The 16,749-nt window shown below is 49.3% G+C and overlaps 1 protein-coding gene across 1 annotated transcript; it reads left to right on the forward strand.

The window, feature by feature from the left end:
- Window position 1: 1 nt before the first annotated feature.
- On the forward strand, window positions 2-11,559 carry LOC135320870 (mitogen-activated protein kinase kinase kinase kinase 1-like). Its single transcript, XM_064483998.1, is given in 28 exon segments — window positions 2-98; window positions 184-239; window positions 331-378; window positions 544-586; window positions 680-752; window positions 1,291-1,422; window positions 1,831-1,892; window positions 2,153-2,235; window positions 2,738-2,854; window positions 3,082-3,160; window positions 3,665-3,723; window positions 3,797-3,856; window positions 3,932-3,960; window positions 5,528-5,570; window positions 6,017-6,173; window positions 6,270-6,293; window positions 6,296-6,377; window positions 6,735-6,817; window positions 7,706-7,805; window positions 7,890-7,944; window positions 8,752-8,855; window positions 8,958-9,034; window positions 9,203-9,306; window positions 9,849-10,023; window positions 10,321-10,381; window positions 10,580-10,671; window positions 10,756-10,822; window positions 11,484-11,559. Coding segments are annotated over 28 exon segments (2,238 nt in total).
- The last annotated feature ends 5,190 nt before the right edge of the window (window positions 11,560-16,749 follow it).

A 16,749-nucleotide genomic window follows, 5' to 3' on the forward strand; every position in this document is an offset into this window, starting at 1 on the left:
AATGAATCAATCTCCCTCTGGCCTCTGGTTCCCTGTATCGCTGCCTCTCTCTTTTGCTGACCATTCCTTGTCCCCTCATGTTACCCCCTCCCCATGTGGTACCTGGTGTGGGTGGCAGCCAGGGGCTCCTGGGGCCAGGTTTCCTGGTCCCCATCTGACACCATGCCGGGGTGACCTTTGCAGTCACAGGCCCCCTGTCAGAGCTCCAGATCAGCTATGTCTGCAGGGAAGTGCTCCAGGTGAGGCGATGCTTGGTGGGTTTGGGTGGGTGCAGGGCCCTGCTCACACCCCCAGAACACTCACAGCCCCCCTCTCCACCCTCCTCCCCAGGGACTGGCCTATCTACACTCACAGAAGAAGATACACCGGGACATCAAGGTGATCTGGGGGCAGAAAAGTAGCCTTGGTGGGTGGGGGCCTCTGGGAGATGGTAGTGGTATTTGGAGGTCTCAGGCGGTGTGTGACCAGGGAGCAGAGGCAGAGTTGGGCTGGCAGTAGGGAGGGGTGTCTCTGACAGCCTCTGATCCCCCCTCTCTTCCCCAGGGAGCCAACATCCCCATCAAGGACCCTGGGGAGGTCAGACTGGGTGAGTGTGGCTGGTGGGGGTGGGGAGGGGGACTGGCTGGGAGCCAGAGAGGACAGGGACCCTAGGTCAGTATGTCTCTCCCTCTGCCTCCAGCTGACTTTGGTATATCGGCCCAGATCGGGGACACACTGGCTCGATGCCTCTGATTCATTGGGACACCCTACTGGCAAGGGGTGCCTGGCTGGCAGCCAGGGGTGGTGCGGGCTTGGTGGTGGTGGGCAGTAGATTTCCCTACCATGGATCTCTGGGAATCTCCATCCTGGCTTTTGCCCTGCCTCTGCCTTTCTCTGTTGAGCGATCTGTGTACTCTGTGGCTCTCCCTTGAGTTTTCCATTTCCCTAGGTCTTCCTGTGCATGTCTCCCCTCCACGTGTTTTTCTCAGTGTTTCTGTTGATTTTGATCCTGATTTCTGTCTCTCCATATTTGCCCATGGCTGTCTTTTCTGTCTGTTTCAGTCTGTGGCTCTCCATGTCTCTTTGCCTCTCTCTGTCTCTGTTTTCTAGTCTATCTCTGACTCTCTGTCTTTACCTCTCTCCGTCTTTATTTCTGTCTCTCTGCCTCTTTATGTGTCTGCATCCAAGTCTCTCTGTGTCCCATTCTCCGGCTCGCTCCCTGTCTCTCTCCAGTCCCCCCACCCCCTACCTAGGGGTCTCCCCTCCCCTTCATCATGTCACCCCTGGCTCTCTGAGGGTCTCTGCTTCTAGGATGGCTGCGGAAGTGGCGGCCGTGGCCCTGAAGGGGGGATACAACGAGCTGTGTGATATCTGGTCACTGGGCATCACAGCCATTGAATTAGCCGAGCTACAGCCAACCCTCTTTGACGTTCACACTCTCAGGTAGGCAGGTGTGTCAGGTCCACCTGGTCCCAGAGATCCCACTCGACTCTGACCCTGAACACCACCCCCCGCCTGCTTCCCCACATCAAGACCCCCCTACAGGTGATCCCTCTCCCTTCGAGCCCAACCCGAGAACCTCAACCCAGAAAGCATTTTCTCCAGTCCACACCAGGAGCCCCCAATGCAGGAAGTCCTGCCTTGAGGCTCCCCTGAGAATTCTGGAACTCTGTAACATGATGAGCAGCATCCCCTGGAAGTGGCGTCCTATGCATCGTAAAATCTACCCCTCATTCTCCTCCTGTCCCTCACTGCTCTCTGCTGACCTCAGTGCCATCTGGGGTCCCTCACATCATGAGTTCTGACCTCCACTGGGAAGTCTGAATCCCATGTTCTGTCCTTGCTTTCTAGAGTTCTCTTCCTCATGAACAAGAGTGGCTATCAGCCTCCTCGGCTAAAGGAAAAAGGCAAATGTTAGGAGAGAGTCATGGGAAGGCGGGGGACAGAGGGCAGAGTCAGGGCTGATGGTCTGATGGGAGGGTCTCTGGTCCCCTCATCCCAGAACTTGCCTTTTGGGGGGGTTATTTATTTATTTATTTATTTATTTATTTATTTATTTATTTATTTATTTACTTTTAGAGGAGGGGGTTGAACCTAGGGCCTCCTGCATGCTAAGCATGCGCTCTAACACTTGAAGTGTACCCTCCCCCAGTACTTGCCTTTTTCTTCCCAAGGTCGGCTGCCTTCCACATCTTCGTCAAAGTCGCCCTCAACAAGAGCGCCAAGAAACGACCTGGCACCACCAAGATGCTCAGTGTAAACCTCCCCTCCCTGAGCAGCCTTCCCAAACTCACCCCCTGTGAGATCCCACCAGGGCCTCCCTCAGCTCCCTAGAACACTGATGATTTTATTCCACAGAACGCCTATGGCCCTTTCAAAGTCCCTGCTCCCTCTGAAATCCCCAGGGCTCCGCCTTCCAAGACCCTCCAAATTGTACCCCAGACCTTTCCCCCAAGGTATGCTGAGTTCTAAAATCTCACAAGTTGCCAACGGCTTCAGGACCCATTCCTGGGGTTTCTCTGGAATTCCAGGGGACCCCCGAGACAACTCTGGAATTCTCCAACTTCTCTAAATTCGTCTGATCCCTTCAGACACCTGAGAATCCCCCAGGTGGCAGCTGCCCAGACTTCCCCGCCTTCTTCCTCTATTGGCACCTCCACCGCCAGATTCCCTTAGATGGTTTCTCAAGCCCCTGTGCCAGCCCTCTCCCTGCAGCCCAGCCCTCTGTCTGCTGACCGCCTCCTCCTCCCACCCCCAGCATCAACTGGTGTCCCAGCCCGGGCTAAACAGAGGCCTGATCCTAGAGCTTCTTGACAAACTGAGGAACCCAGGGAAGGGGGCAGCTGTTGGCGAGATTGAAGATGAGGAGCCTGAGGTGAGTGGGCCTTGCTTGGATGACAAAAGCACTGGACGGTCCCCACCTTTGCTCAGGCTGCTCCCCTGCCTGGGGTGTCCCCTTGTTGCCTCTCTGAGAAGGAGAAAAGCCAGGGAGCATGGGGGGCTTGGCACAGAGCTGGGGGCACAGAGGTTACGGGAGAGCCGAGGGCTCCAGACTGGGCTGCTGGAGGCCGGTGGGCCTGATGCGGCTGCCGCTCTGCCCAGCTACCCCCCGCCATCCCTCGGCGGATCCGATCCACCCATCGATCCAGCTCTGTGGGGATCCCAGATGCGGACTGCTGTCGTCAGTAGAGAATCCTTAAGCTTTGGAGACACTTGTAACCCCCTCATCAGATTGCCAGAGACCCCAGAGACCCTCCTCGCTTCTAAACATACCCTCAGAGGCCCCCCATTACCATCTGATCCCACAAGAGGCCCCAGAGAACCTCATCTACAAAATGATTCTAGAGACCCCTACCACTCCGCTCTGCACACGGACCCCATAAGATTTCCTATAACCACCAGGACTCCCAGAGACCTCAGAAACTTTGTTCTGATCCCAGATACCCAAGTGGAATCTAAAAACAAACACTCTATAACCATGTTGAGCCCCCATCTCCCTGATCACAAATCTTGACCCCAAAATGAGACCCCTGTAAACCAGGATCCCTCCTCTGAAGGGACAACTCCAGTCCTAAGATCCTGGCTGCAGACCACTCCCCCACCCCAGTTCTATTCTTCCTATTCCCGAATCCATGTCCCCAGCGCACTGTGTGTCACCTGCATACCACCCCACCCCAACCCCCATGGCGGCACATGGAGTTCAGGAAGCCTCGAGGCATGTAGTCCAGACCCACAGCTGACACGGTGAGACGCCTCCCTACTGCCCCACCGCCCTCCCCTCCCCCTGGGCCACTGCTGACTCTTTCCTATCCCACAGGCTCGCTTACAACCACCTGGAGGCTTCAAGAGCAGCAGTCCTAGGTCAGGGACCCTCAGCGTGGGAGGGGGGCTGGGATAGGTATGGGGACCGCCCGAGGCTCATGCCTGTCCCTCCTCAGGAAACCTGTCAGAGTCCGAAAATGACTACGGTAACGTGGACATGTGAGAGAGCGCCTCAGACCCCACCCAGCCCCACCATCCATGACCCCAACCTCAGCCCCTGCTTTCCTTCCACCACTCAGCCGTGACCCCTGGCTGGACACTCAGTACCCACACCTACCTTCACCCTAACCCTGACCCTCCCACACCAGCCCCCACTCTCCTCCCCACCAACCCTTCACCCCTAACCTCACCCCAACTCAACCCTGGAGCCCCTGCCACATCCTAGTACACAGCACTCACGTCATTCACTGATTCATGTCGGGCTGCAGCTCCAGACTGAGCTCCTCGACAGTAGGAGCCCTGCCTGGTCTCGCACTGCTGAAGCCGAGCATTGTGCTGGCACACCCTCTGTAGACTCTTTGTGAATGTATGTAAGAATGAATGAATGAATGAATGAATGAATGAATGAACAAATGAATGAGTAAACAGATTTTTCTCTTCCTTCCCCAGGCCTGTGGTAGTGGAGACACGCCCAGCAGATGATCTACTGTCCCCAGCAACCTCTATATCCAGAAATGAGTCCCTGGGGTTCGGAGTGGATGCTAGGAATCAGTCTCTGCACCCCATCCCCTCCCCAGTGGACACAATATAGTGGTCATGACATGCCTGTGTCTCCCAATAAACGTGATTTTAGCCTCTGCTGTCATCTTGGTTTTCTGTGGTGAGGGGAGGAGGGCCGAATTCCTGGATGCCTACTGACCCCCCCACAAATTCAACGATCCAGTACAACTTCAGGGATGCAGCACAGATATTATTTCTACAGCACATGGTCACCTCTCCACCAGCGGCCTTGGGAGGAGGATTTGGGGACTAAGGGGCTTGCTCTAAGCATAAGGCATTTGAAGTGGGAGAGAAGGGCCAGCTGTGGGTGTCTCAGCTAAGCTGGTCCTCATACTGCTTGCGGAAACAATCACCAGCAGGGAAGAAATCCCAACATCTCTCTTGGTAGAGACCAGCCACCACGTTCCTCCCCACCAACCCTTGACCCCTAACCTCACCACAACTCAACCCTGGAGCCCCTGCCACATCCTAGTCCCCAGCTCCTCCTAGATGTTGCTCCAACCCCCAGACCTCAACTGCAGCCATAAACCTCAACCACTGGCCCTCATTTTTCTTCATTTCTCACCCAAACTCACACTGATCCTCAGCCCCTGGGAATTATGCCCCTTCCAGACCCTCATTCCCAGAACTCAACCTCAACCCCAGGAGTCAACCCAGGCCCCCATCTCCCTCAGACCCAGGCCTGGGGGAGATCCATTCCACACATCTCATCTGTAATAGGCTCCCATGCGGCGTGCCCGGCAACAAGTGAGAACCCGACCCCCAGGAGCTCATAGGACCTGTGTTACTAGGTGGCTGTGATAATGCAGAGACCTAATGCACTGTCAACACTGATACCCAAGTGTTTCTGTTACTAAGATCGTCATGGTTATTAGTCCTTTAACCCTCAGCTCCAGCCCAGACAGAGTCACATCCTGGTCCTCCTGAGCTGACTTCCAGCCCTAACCCACCCGAGTCCTTGCTCCCAACAACCTCCTCCCCCACTTAACCCATCTGTGTGTTTCAGCCCCTCCCTCGCAGAAGACATACCTCCTCCTCTACTCCCCAAGGTAAGGTTCTGGGCAAAAGCTGGTGGGCTGGGGGCCCGGAGGCCAGGGTCCACAGATGGTGGGATACCGAGCTCTCCAGAGCTGGGTATAGGACTCTAGCTCCCTTGAAGTCTGGGACGACCAGGATGATGATCCCACTGGGATGTGGAAGGGGCATCCCTGAACCTAGGGGTGGGACTCAAAATATTTAGCCTGATGAACACTCATCAGTAGCTGGTCCTCGGAAAGTCCTGCTGTACCCAGCATTCACCCTTTAGTTGCCGGGGTATGTTGATGTTGTTCGGGGGGCGGTTAGAGGGGAAGGCTGGAGTGGTGGTCAGATATTGTGGGGAGGGTCAGCCCCAAGATGCAGCATCAGATCTGGCAGAGGCAGACTGCAGGGTGCCCTCTCTCAGAGATCATCTCATGTATTTCCCCACCCTCCCTCTCTGTTTCCAAAAACCAAGATCCGTTCTCCATCGGACGAGGTTCCTGGGGGGACTGCGGATGAGGGGCAGCTGAGCCCAGGGGTAGTGGTCCGCTGTGCCAGTGTGCCTCCCCCTGGCACCACCCACTTTGTGCCTCCCCCAGCCACCCGAAACCCCCACGTAACCGCTCACTCAGGTAACAAGGCAGTATGGGGATGGAGGTGGGCATAGGTGGGGGTAGGGCAGGTCGGGGGTGGTGATTTGGGGGCTGATTTTCCCCACCCCATCTCAGAAACTTCACTGTGGAACCCAGCCCTCGGGAACATGACCAGCTCCCGCTTTTGCCCTCCAAGGAGGAATAGATGAAGAGAAAGGTGAGGCCAGCTGTGCTGAGGACTCACACCGCTGATCGGGGCTGGGGATGCCTGGTTGGGGTTGCGGGGCCGAAGACTAATAATGATGACAGGTGACATTTGTTGAGCAACTCCTCTGTGCCAGACACTGACCTCATGTCTTTACATGGTGTATACCTTCACAGATGGAGATAGATAGCACAGAGATAGATATTGTCCCCCATTTAAAAATGGGGGAACCTGAGGCACAGCGGGGTAAGTAGACTTCGAAGGTCATAAACTTTTGAGGAGGCAGAGGCAGGATTTGTACCTTGGCACTCCAGAGTCTTAACCACGGCAAATTCCTGTCCCCTCCTCTCATCAGCTGGATGGGCTGCTGCCCTGCCCCTATGGCCCACCCAATGATGTGCCCTTCTCCTAAAGTTGTTCAATGGCTGCCCTCTCTGGATCCACAGCACGGCGGCCTCGACACACCCCTCCACCAAAGGTGAGCATTCAGGAGATTCTCAGAGAATGTGATGGGGATGGGGAGGGTCCTTAATGGAGGTGGAGATGCAGGGACAAGGGGAGAGTCTTAATGGGGTGGGGGGAGTTGAGGAGCAGTGGCGGGGGCAGAGCTAGGGGTGACAGTTGTGGTTTCAGTATCAAAGATGGGTAGAGTGAAGATGAGTTTGAGAGTGAAAACCAGGAAAATTAGAGTTTGGAGGCCAGGAGTGTCAGATAAGTCAGAAAGGCCAGCGTTTGGGGTACAAGCCTAGGGACAGATGGACCCCATTTACCTCAGCTAGAGGTTAGTGGTAGAGAGGCTAAGATCAGCATATTGGGGTCAGGAGACTTAGGGATTAGAATGTAGCCGAAAGGGAAAGTATTTGGGGATCAAAGATGTGGAGACAAGGTCAGTGAAGGGTAAATGTTAAGGAAACAGTATTAGAATTGACTTTCTGTCACACTGGACAGAAAAAGCTATCCGTCAGGGCATCTGAATTTGAGGATCAGTGTTGAGATAGGAGTATAATTTAGGGACCAGACTGGTGAGAAGGGGGGATAGAATTTAGAGGGCTATTACGGGAGGCATGTTTAGTGTTGAGGTCAGAATTGAGGAGACAGAGGGTAAGGATTTGTGGGTCAGAGATGGCAGAACCAGCAGAACGTGGGAGGTCAGCGGCTGGGGAGAATGAGACCGGCTCCAGGGAACAGGTCAGGGTTTGAGTTCAGATTTGGGAAAACAGGGACTGGAAATGTCAGTTTTGGAGGCAAGTAGAGAATTGAGGGTCAGGGCTGGGAACAGAGTACCCGTGTTTGGGGTCAGATGAGGGGTCCTGGGAGGTCCTCGATGATGAGGCAGGTCCCAGCATCTTCATATGTGTTCCCCAAGACCAGCACTTACTCCTGGGAGCTGAGGAAGGCATTTTCATTCTGAACCGAAATGATCAGGGGGCCACGCTTGAGATGGTGAGGGCCAGACAGCACCGCGGGTGAGCCAAGGGTGGGAGGCTGGAATTGGGAGGTGCTGGGGTCTTACAGGAGCTGTCTCCTCCATGCTCTGCAGCTCTTTCTAGCCGGACTACCCGGGTGTACTCCATCAACAATGTCCTCATGTCTCTCTCAGGTCTGGCTGTGTGTTGGTTGGGATGGGTTGAAGTGGTGGGTCAGTTCTTAAGGAGTCAAGTGTCTGGGTGTGGGAGCTAGCTGGGCACAGCTGGAAAAAACACTTCGGATCCCTTTCCACACAGCCCACAATTCAAATCCTAGCCACGTTTTAAATTTAGGATTTGGGGCAAGAGACTTTGGCTTCCCAAGCCTCTGTTTCCCCATCTATAAAATGGGGCTCACAATACTGCCACCTCTCAAGTCAGTTTTGAGCTCATTCCTACAATGAGTTAGTCTTTACATTTCTTTGATGGTCATATGACAGTCCTTATCCCACACTTTACTAAACTAGAGTGAGCGAGCTGTAGGTTAAAATTTTGTGTCATTGTTTTACAAACGTATTGTGTAAAAGAATTTCTCATTTGTGAGGAAACACCAAGCCAGATAGGATTTGTGAGCTCATTAATATCACATCCGGGATGAGAAACTTTTACAGAATCTCTAGGTATGTTTCTTCTTAAAGTTTTGTAATATGTGTAACTTTAACTGACTGGTTAAGTGTCCATAGATTCTCATGTGACTACAGGCACCACTAGGGTTAGGAACGTACTTATTTTAGGCACCATTGTTCACCAGAGCCAAGCACACTGCCTGGCCTCCCGTGGGCATTTAAAATATGTTAAGTGAGAAGCCAAGAAATACAGGTGCTTGAGATTTAAAGGCTTGGGCATTTCAAAGGTATGGGGCCCAGGGAAGGGATGGGGAAAGCTGGGAGTGTGCAGTGCCCTATAACTTCCTGCTTCCCCTAAATACACACACCCTGCACGAAAGTCCCCCCACCTGTATTCTCATAGGATCCTGGGCCTGCTGGAAGGGAAAGAGGCCAGAGCAGGAAGCCCCATTGCTCACATCAGTCCCCACCGGCTCCTAGCAAGGTACGAGACCCCAGTGGAACCACAGACCCCTCTAATATCTGATTCCTACCCCGCACCCCCACCCCCACCCCCACCCCCACTCACGCCTACCTGGTTCTGCAGGAAGAACATGGTCTCCACTAAGTTCCGGGATACCAAAGGTTGCCGGGCGTGCTGTGTGGGGGAGAGAGAATCTCGTGGTTATGCAGAGGGGAGCGGGGCCAGGGGCATGACTTGGACTCTAGCCACTGAAGAGGGTTGCGATTTAAGGCAGGGTGTCCAGAGCCCGGGGAAAGATGTGTGGCCTTTGGGGGCGCGGGGCAGGGGAGACAGGATTGTCCCTAACCCATCCTTCCCCACCTCCACAGCGGAGGGCGCTAGCTCCGGGGGCCCGTTCCTGTGTGGGGCATTGGAGACATCCGTGGTCCTGCTTCAGTGGCAGCAGCCCGTGAACAAGTTCCTGCTTCTCCGGGTAGGGGGCCTGTAAGCACTGGGGACTTTGTCAGGTTCTGTGGCGGGGGCCTTCCACTCTTCTGCTGAGAGCTCTTTGAAGTCGGGCTTCCACCCGAGGTCTCTTCCCAATCACCCCGAGAGCCCGCTCACCTGGAGGCTCCTCCTTCTGAGGCCCTCCGGGTCTTTAAGCCCCGCCCTTCGCCCCGGTCCTAATTCTTCTTCAGGCCCTGTGCCCAGCCAGGTCTCTTAGGAGACCCTATTCAGGTTCATGGAGCCTCTAAGACTTTGGTGCCTTGGAGGCCACGCCCCCTGGGGGACCGGCCTTTCTGTCCCCAAGGCGGCACGCCCCCTAGTGGAAGCCACGCCCACTCTGGGACCACACCCTTCAACTTCTAAGCCCTCTGAGGCCTCAGCCCCTCAAGTTTCTACATGGCACCTACCAAGACTGAGGGCTCCGGAACTCCTTCGGGAGCCCCAGGCCGACCCTCTTCCAAGGCCCCGCCCCTCCTAGGCCCCGCCTCAAACCTCCTCTGAGTCCGCCCCTTCCCGTGCGGCCCGCAGCAGGTGCTCTTCCCGCTACCCACGCCTCTGCCCGTGTTCTCACTGCTGACCGGGCCAGGCTCCGAGCTGCCCGCCGTGTGCATCGGCGTGAGCCCCGGGCAGTGTGCGAAGTCGGTGTTCTTCCACGCCGTGCGCTTCGGCGCGCTCTCCTGCTGGCGGGGCGAGATGAGCGCAGGTGAGTGGGACAGGTCCTGGGAGGGGTGCGGCTTATCAGGTTAGCGGCGTTGGGTCTGGGTAGCTGGGCGGTGCTTAGCCTGAAGCATAACTGGGAAGCGGGCTGAACTAAGAGGGGACTGGAGAACGTTGGGTATATATAACTGGTGAGATGGATGACGGGGAGGGGGAGAAGGAGGGTGTGAGGAACTCTGTGATGGCTGGGGTTTAGCCTGCTTGCTTGGGGATACAGACGATGCCTAGCAGAGTTTAGGGGAATGAGGTGGAATTGGTCCTTGCACTTCCGCCTCTCAAGCAGAGCACAAGGGACCAGTACAAGTGACTCAGGTCGAGGAAGACAAGGTGATGGTGTTGATGGACGCTAAGGACCCTTCTGGCTCTCCCTCACTATTCCTAGATCTCGGATTTCCGACCCCCACATCATGTAACTGTCAGAAACACTAACTCCGGTCTTTGCCCATCTTGCTTTGCTTTTCACACTGAACTTATTATCTGGTCCCTCAGTAATCTTCTAAGCCTCACTTACTGCTCTTAAAGCTCCCTCTCTATCTCCTTCTCGGGTCTCTGAAGCTGGTGACCCCAGAGGGGGCCCCAGTCCGGGGGCTTCGAACTCCAGAGATCAACATGACTGAAGCAGTGGAGGCCGTAGGTATGTGCAAGGACGGTAGGGCCTGGTGTCCCGGTTGGAGGGTTAAGTTAAACCCAAGTGTAACAGACACTGATTTCCTCCCAGCTTTGGTCGGGTGTCGGCTCCAAGCCTTCTGGAAGCATGGAGTGCAGGTGTGGGCTCTAGGCTCAGACAAGGGAAGCTCCTGCATCCCAGCACCCACAACCCAGTCCCCTCCTTCAGACATGTCATTCATCAGACGGACGGGGAGAACTGAGTCAGTGTGTGAAGTCCTGGAGAAGCTTCCTCCAGTCTCAGTTCAGACTGGTCTCCCTTCTCTACCCCAGTTTCTCTTAGGTCCAGAGCTCATCCAGGGCCACCGTGTGACCTTGGGTAAGGGACTTTGCTTCTCTCTGAGCCTCAGTCTCCCAAATATAAAGTGGGATCGCTATAGAGATATGTGGGTTAAGAGCATGGACCAGACTGCCTGGGTTGGAATGCAGCTCAATGACCTTAGGCATATGACCTAATCTTCCTGTGCCTCACTTTCCTCCTCTGGAAAATGGAATGAAAAATGGTGCTTGGCTCACAGAACACTATGTGTCAGACTTTGCCCTTACGCTTTTGTATTTTACTTAATCCTTTTGGTCGCCTTTCAGGTAGGTATTATGATGTCAAAGGTTGGTATTCTGAGGTGCAGAGAGATTAAGTCACTTGCTTGAGGTCACACAGTGGATAAGTGGTGTTAGCAAGACTGATTATTTCTGGACCTGAGGATTGCAGAGACTACCTCCCTGCTCTCTTTGAGGGAGAGGGGAGGAGTCTTCTAGACACTGACACATGCACCTTTTCCCCCAGCTGCTGCAGGAGCTGAGAGGCCCCACCCTCACCTTCCATCTGCTTGGCTCCCCCAGGTATGAGCTTGGGTAGGGGACCGAGGACTGGGAAGGGGGTGGCTTCTGATGGAGAGAGGGCATCCTGACATGTCCCCAGCCACCTGGATCTTTGGCCTGAACATTCTCTCACTTGGTCTCCCTGCTAGCATCTCTGCCCCCTATAGTCCATTCCCCAACACAGCAGCTGAGGGGGAATTTTCATTTTGTATTTTTATTTTAGCTTTTTATTTTGACATGACTTTTAGACTCTCAGAGAAGTTACAAAAATAAAACTAAAAATTCTGTATCCCCTTCACCCAGATTCCTCATATTTTATTTTTTAACCACATTTGCTTTTTTCTTCTCTTTCATATACGTTTAGATTTTTTTCTATTTGCATGTGAATTACAGACATGATGACATGATGCCCATTTATCCCTACATACTTCAATATATGTTACCTAAACCAACGCAAGGACATACTCTTACAAACCACAATACAGCTGTCAAATTCAAGGAACTAACACTGAGCTCTCACTGCCTTCTAATTCACACACCCTTTCAAGTCTCACCATTTGTCCCAGTGATGCTCTTCATAACCAAAAATCATACTTTTTTTTTTTCTGGTCCAGGACATGACCTAGGACAATGGGTTGCATTTGGGTTAGGATTGACCTCATAGAACTGTTGTAAAGATCAAATGAATTAAAATACACAAAGTGCTTTGAATAGTACTTGGTTCTTAGTAAACACTGTAAGTACTTGTTATTTTTACATGTTTAATGTCATGTATATATTTGTCACACAAGGGTCCTAAATTTGTATATATTCAAAAGTATCAGTCTTTTCTTGTATGATTTCTGCCTATGGGTCATGCTTAAAAGATCTTTACCTGAAGATTATTTTTAAAAGTTTCCCCCTATTTCTTTTTTTTTAATGAAGTATAGTCAGTTTACGATGTTGTGTAAGTTTCTGGTGTACAGCATAATGCTTCAGTCATACATGAACATACATATATTCCGTTTCATATTTTTTTCATTATAAGTTACTACAAGATATCAAATATAGTTTCCTGTGCAGAAGAATTTTTTAAAAATCTATTTTATATATAGTTGTTAGTATTTGCAAATCTTGAACTCCCAATTTATCCCTTCCCACCCCCTTCCCCCTGGTAACCATTGTAAGTTTGTTTACTATGTCTGTGAATCTGTTTCTGTTTTGTAGATAAGTTCATTAATGAATTTTTTTTTAGATTCCATATATGAGTGATATCATATAGTATTTTTCTTTCTCTTTCTGGTTTACTTCTTATTTCTTATTTGCTCACGTCTTAGCATTTAAATCTTAAATAAAAAAAAAACTCTAGCACTCCCTTTTGTGGCATTGTATGTTGGCAATGTTGAGTTTATAACCATCTTGGAAATGACTGATGGTGATAACTATTCTGTATAATTCCTAATGCAGCATCTCATTCTGGAAGGCTATTCATGGATTTGACAATTATCAAAAGGCAAATACTGCAGTGTCTCTCTGTGGAAAAATTTCATTTTGGTGCAGCTTAGATATTTAGGAATGAAATTTGTGGGGATTTCCAATCCAGTAATGTCATTTTTAATTTGGTGTACAATGGCAAAAAAGTAGATTTCCTAGCCTGGATCAGAATGTTTGTGGTAGGTTGAAAAGCATAGCTACGACCTTCTGTAGTTCATCTTATCAAAAAGTGGAGTCTGCACAGACATAGAAACAAACTGTGGTAACCAAAGGGGAAAGGACAGGGGAGGGATAAATTGGGAATTTGGGGTTAACAGATAGACACTACTATATATAAAATAGATAAACAACAAGGACCTACCATATAGCACAGGGAAATACATTCAATTTCTTATGACATATAATGGAAAAGAATCCGAAAAAAAAATGTGTATGTATATGTATAAGTGAATCACTTTGCTGTACACCTGAAACTAATGTTTAAAATAAACTAAACTTTAGTAAAATTTTTTTAAAAAAAATAAGTGGAGTCTGTTGCCCTACCCCTTGGGTCTGAGTTGGCCATGTGAATTGCTTTGCTGGATAGAATGTGGTGTATGAGTTCCAGAGTCCTTTTCCTCTTTGAGCACTTCCCCAGGATCACCATTCCATGAAGTCCTGGATGAAGGGCCACGTGGAGAGAGAGGCTGGGCTATGCCATCTGTCCCAGATGAGCCCAGCCCCCAGTTAATCTGCCAGCCAAATACAGCTGCATGAATAAATCCAGGAGAGAGCAGAAGAACCACCTGGTCAACCTGCAAAATTGTGAGAAATAATAAATTGTTTTAAGCCTCTGAGTTTCCAGGAGGTCGGCTTGCAGCAGTAAACTAAGTGTGTAGTACTAGAGGATTTTCATTTCAGCTGTGCATATTTGTCTTGGTTCACACTGCCATAATAAGAATACCATAGGCTAGGTGACTTAAACAACACACATTTATTTCTCACAGTTCTAGAGGCTGGGGAGTCCAAGATCAAGGCACCAGCAGAGTCATTGTCTAGTAAGAGCCTTCTTCTCAGTTCATAGATGGCCGTCTTGCTGTGTCCTCACACGGTAGAAGGGGCAAGGGAGCTCTCTGAGGCCTCGTTTATAAGGGCACTAATCTCATTCAGGCACCAGCAGAGTCATTGTCTAGTAAGAGCCTGCTTCTCAGTTCATAGATGGCCATCTTGCTGTGTCCTCACACGGTAGAAGGGGCAAGGGAGCTCTCTGAGGCCTCGTTTATAAGGGCACTAATCTCATTCATGAGGGCTCCACCCTCATGACCTAATCACCTCTCAAAGGCTCTACCTTTAAATACCATCATGTTGGGGATTAAATTTCAATGTAGGAACTTTAGGGGGACAAACACGTTGTCTCTAGCAAAGTTTTCATCAAGAGTATGTAGCAGAAAAGAAATACAAGGCTTTAACAAATTTGTTTTGGTGTCTAATTGCCAATAAGAATATATCTGTCCTCTACTTTCAAAATTTAGTCTACTTTACATTTTGAGGAGCTATATTTTGGAGGATAAGCACAGGAGGGCTATTATGGAACAGAGCCAATGTTTATGGAGAGCTCCTTGGACTAGCTGTGACTTTGTTACATCCGTGAGCTGCTTGTTGTGGTTTTCATATGTTGAGCTCTTCAAAAAGGTGTCAGGCACTGTTCTGATTCAGAATTCCTAAAACTCATTTTCTCTAAGGTTCTGAGATTGCCCTATGATTTGAGATTAGGATAAAGAGGCCTTCACAGTGCAGTGAAGCATTTTTTGGGGGTTGGTATAAGTTGTGTAAAACAGAGGAAACCAGTTCACCTTTTTAAGTCTCAGTTTCCTCAGCTGTTAAGTGCATGACTCTTATGAACTATAAATTCTTTCCAGTTCAAACCATCAACAATTTTCTTGCCCATTATCTTTCTCCTGAGAATTTTGTGAGTGAAAAATATTACATAATGCTACTTGAACCTTGTAACTTTATAAAAATACCATATTCATTATTTCTTTTATATATTGCTTTTACTTTCTAATTTCCTGCTTTAGTCATTTCTGTCCTGTGCTTTAGACCAAATAAACTCAAATAATGATATGTATTCACTAGTAAATTCATCATTTTTATCAGTAAAATCTGTACAACATGTACTTTACCCTTCAAAATGATTAAACTAGAGAACATCCTGTGTTTAACAGGGTAGATAGGAATCAACCACAAAACTTGTGACTTTAAACAAATGTGATTATTTCTCACAGTTCTGTAGATCAACTGGGTGGCTCTTCTTGTCTGGGCCAGCACAGCTAAGGCTATATGGTCCAGTATGTCCTCATTGACATGTCTGGTGGTTGGCTTGATGTCAACTGGGATGACAGGGATAACTTGGGCACCTATTAGCATGCTAGCCTAGGCTTGTTTACATATGGTCGTTTCAGGGTTCCTAAGAGTAGCAAGAAAGTTCCAGGTCCAATGTGCAAGTACTTTCACGTCTAGGTTTCTGCCATATTTGTTAATGCCTTGTTGATCAAAGCAAGTCACATGGCCAAACTCAGATTTCAAGGGATAGAGGAGTATATTCCATTTCTCGATGGAAGGAGCTGCAAAGTGACATTGCAAAGGGGCATAGAAATAGAAATGGAAGGAATTCATGGCTATTTTTGTAACCTACCACAGTATCTGAGATGATTTATTTGGCTTTTGACCATTGCTACATACATCATCTCATCATCTCTCAATGTATATTAATATTATGAACAGAATTTCCTCAGAAAAGCCATTTCCTTACTTTTTATAAGATTGGTAATAACTTCTATTTTACTTGAAACATAAGTTAATTTTAGAAAATTTATAAAATGAAGACAAGCACGAAGGAGAGAGTAAAAATAATGTCTAATTCCACCACTCAGAGATAGCTATTGTTTTCCTTTTATTTGTGTAAGGATCTAATGCTATAAAGGTTAAGAAATATGCTCTCATTATATATCCTATATTATAGTTACATAAAATGCTACATTTATGTAATAAAATGTACTCACAAACCCTTATGGGTCCATTATTTTAAAATACTTTTTTTTTTTTGCCATTTTTCTCTAGAACTTGGCCATGGTGAATCTTTTAATATATTAATTAGGGTATAGGTTAAACAGAAGACCCCAAAATATAGTGGCTTAATTAAGACATAAAAGATAGATGGATAAGGTACTTATTTTTGTTTCAGGTAAAGGTCTAAAGGTTAGATGGGTAGTCTAGGTTGGGTGGACTTTTCTGCTCTACTGGGTCATCCAGTGACCTAAGCTAATGGATCAACTTTCCCATCTTTAATATGTGACTTCTAGATCTTGGTCCAAGTCAGCAGCTGTAGTTCTGATTATTTCTCAGAGAGCAAGAAGGGAGACAGAACAAGTTCCTAGAAACATTTTCATCTCTGAGATGACCTGAAAGTTGCACATGACTTTCTCTCACATCCATCAGCCTAAACTAAGTCAAATGGCTACACCTAGCTGTAAGGGTGGTGTTGTACCAGGTACCATCCTGGGGAATCTATTACCAAAGGAAAGGAACAGAAAATGGATATTGGAGAACAATTAGAAATTTCTGTTATATTATCCCGATTGTGCATATCTAGATTACATTTTGTCCTTAAACATGTAATGCTAATGTGGTGAATATCTTTTGCTTTGTTCTGCCCTGTGTCCCTTCCTCTTTGTTTGGGTAACAGCACTTTGGTTTTCCTTTGGAAAACTCTCAG

The sequence above is a fragment of the Camelus dromedarius genome, unplaced genomic scaffold (assembly GCF_036321535.1).
Source record: "Camelus dromedarius isolate mCamDro1 unplaced genomic scaffold, mCamDro1.pat HAP1_SCAFFOLD_167, whole genome shotgun sequence".
NCBI classification, from domain to species: domain Eukaryota; kingdom Metazoa; phylum Chordata; class Mammalia; order Artiodactyla; family Camelidae; genus Camelus; species Camelus dromedarius.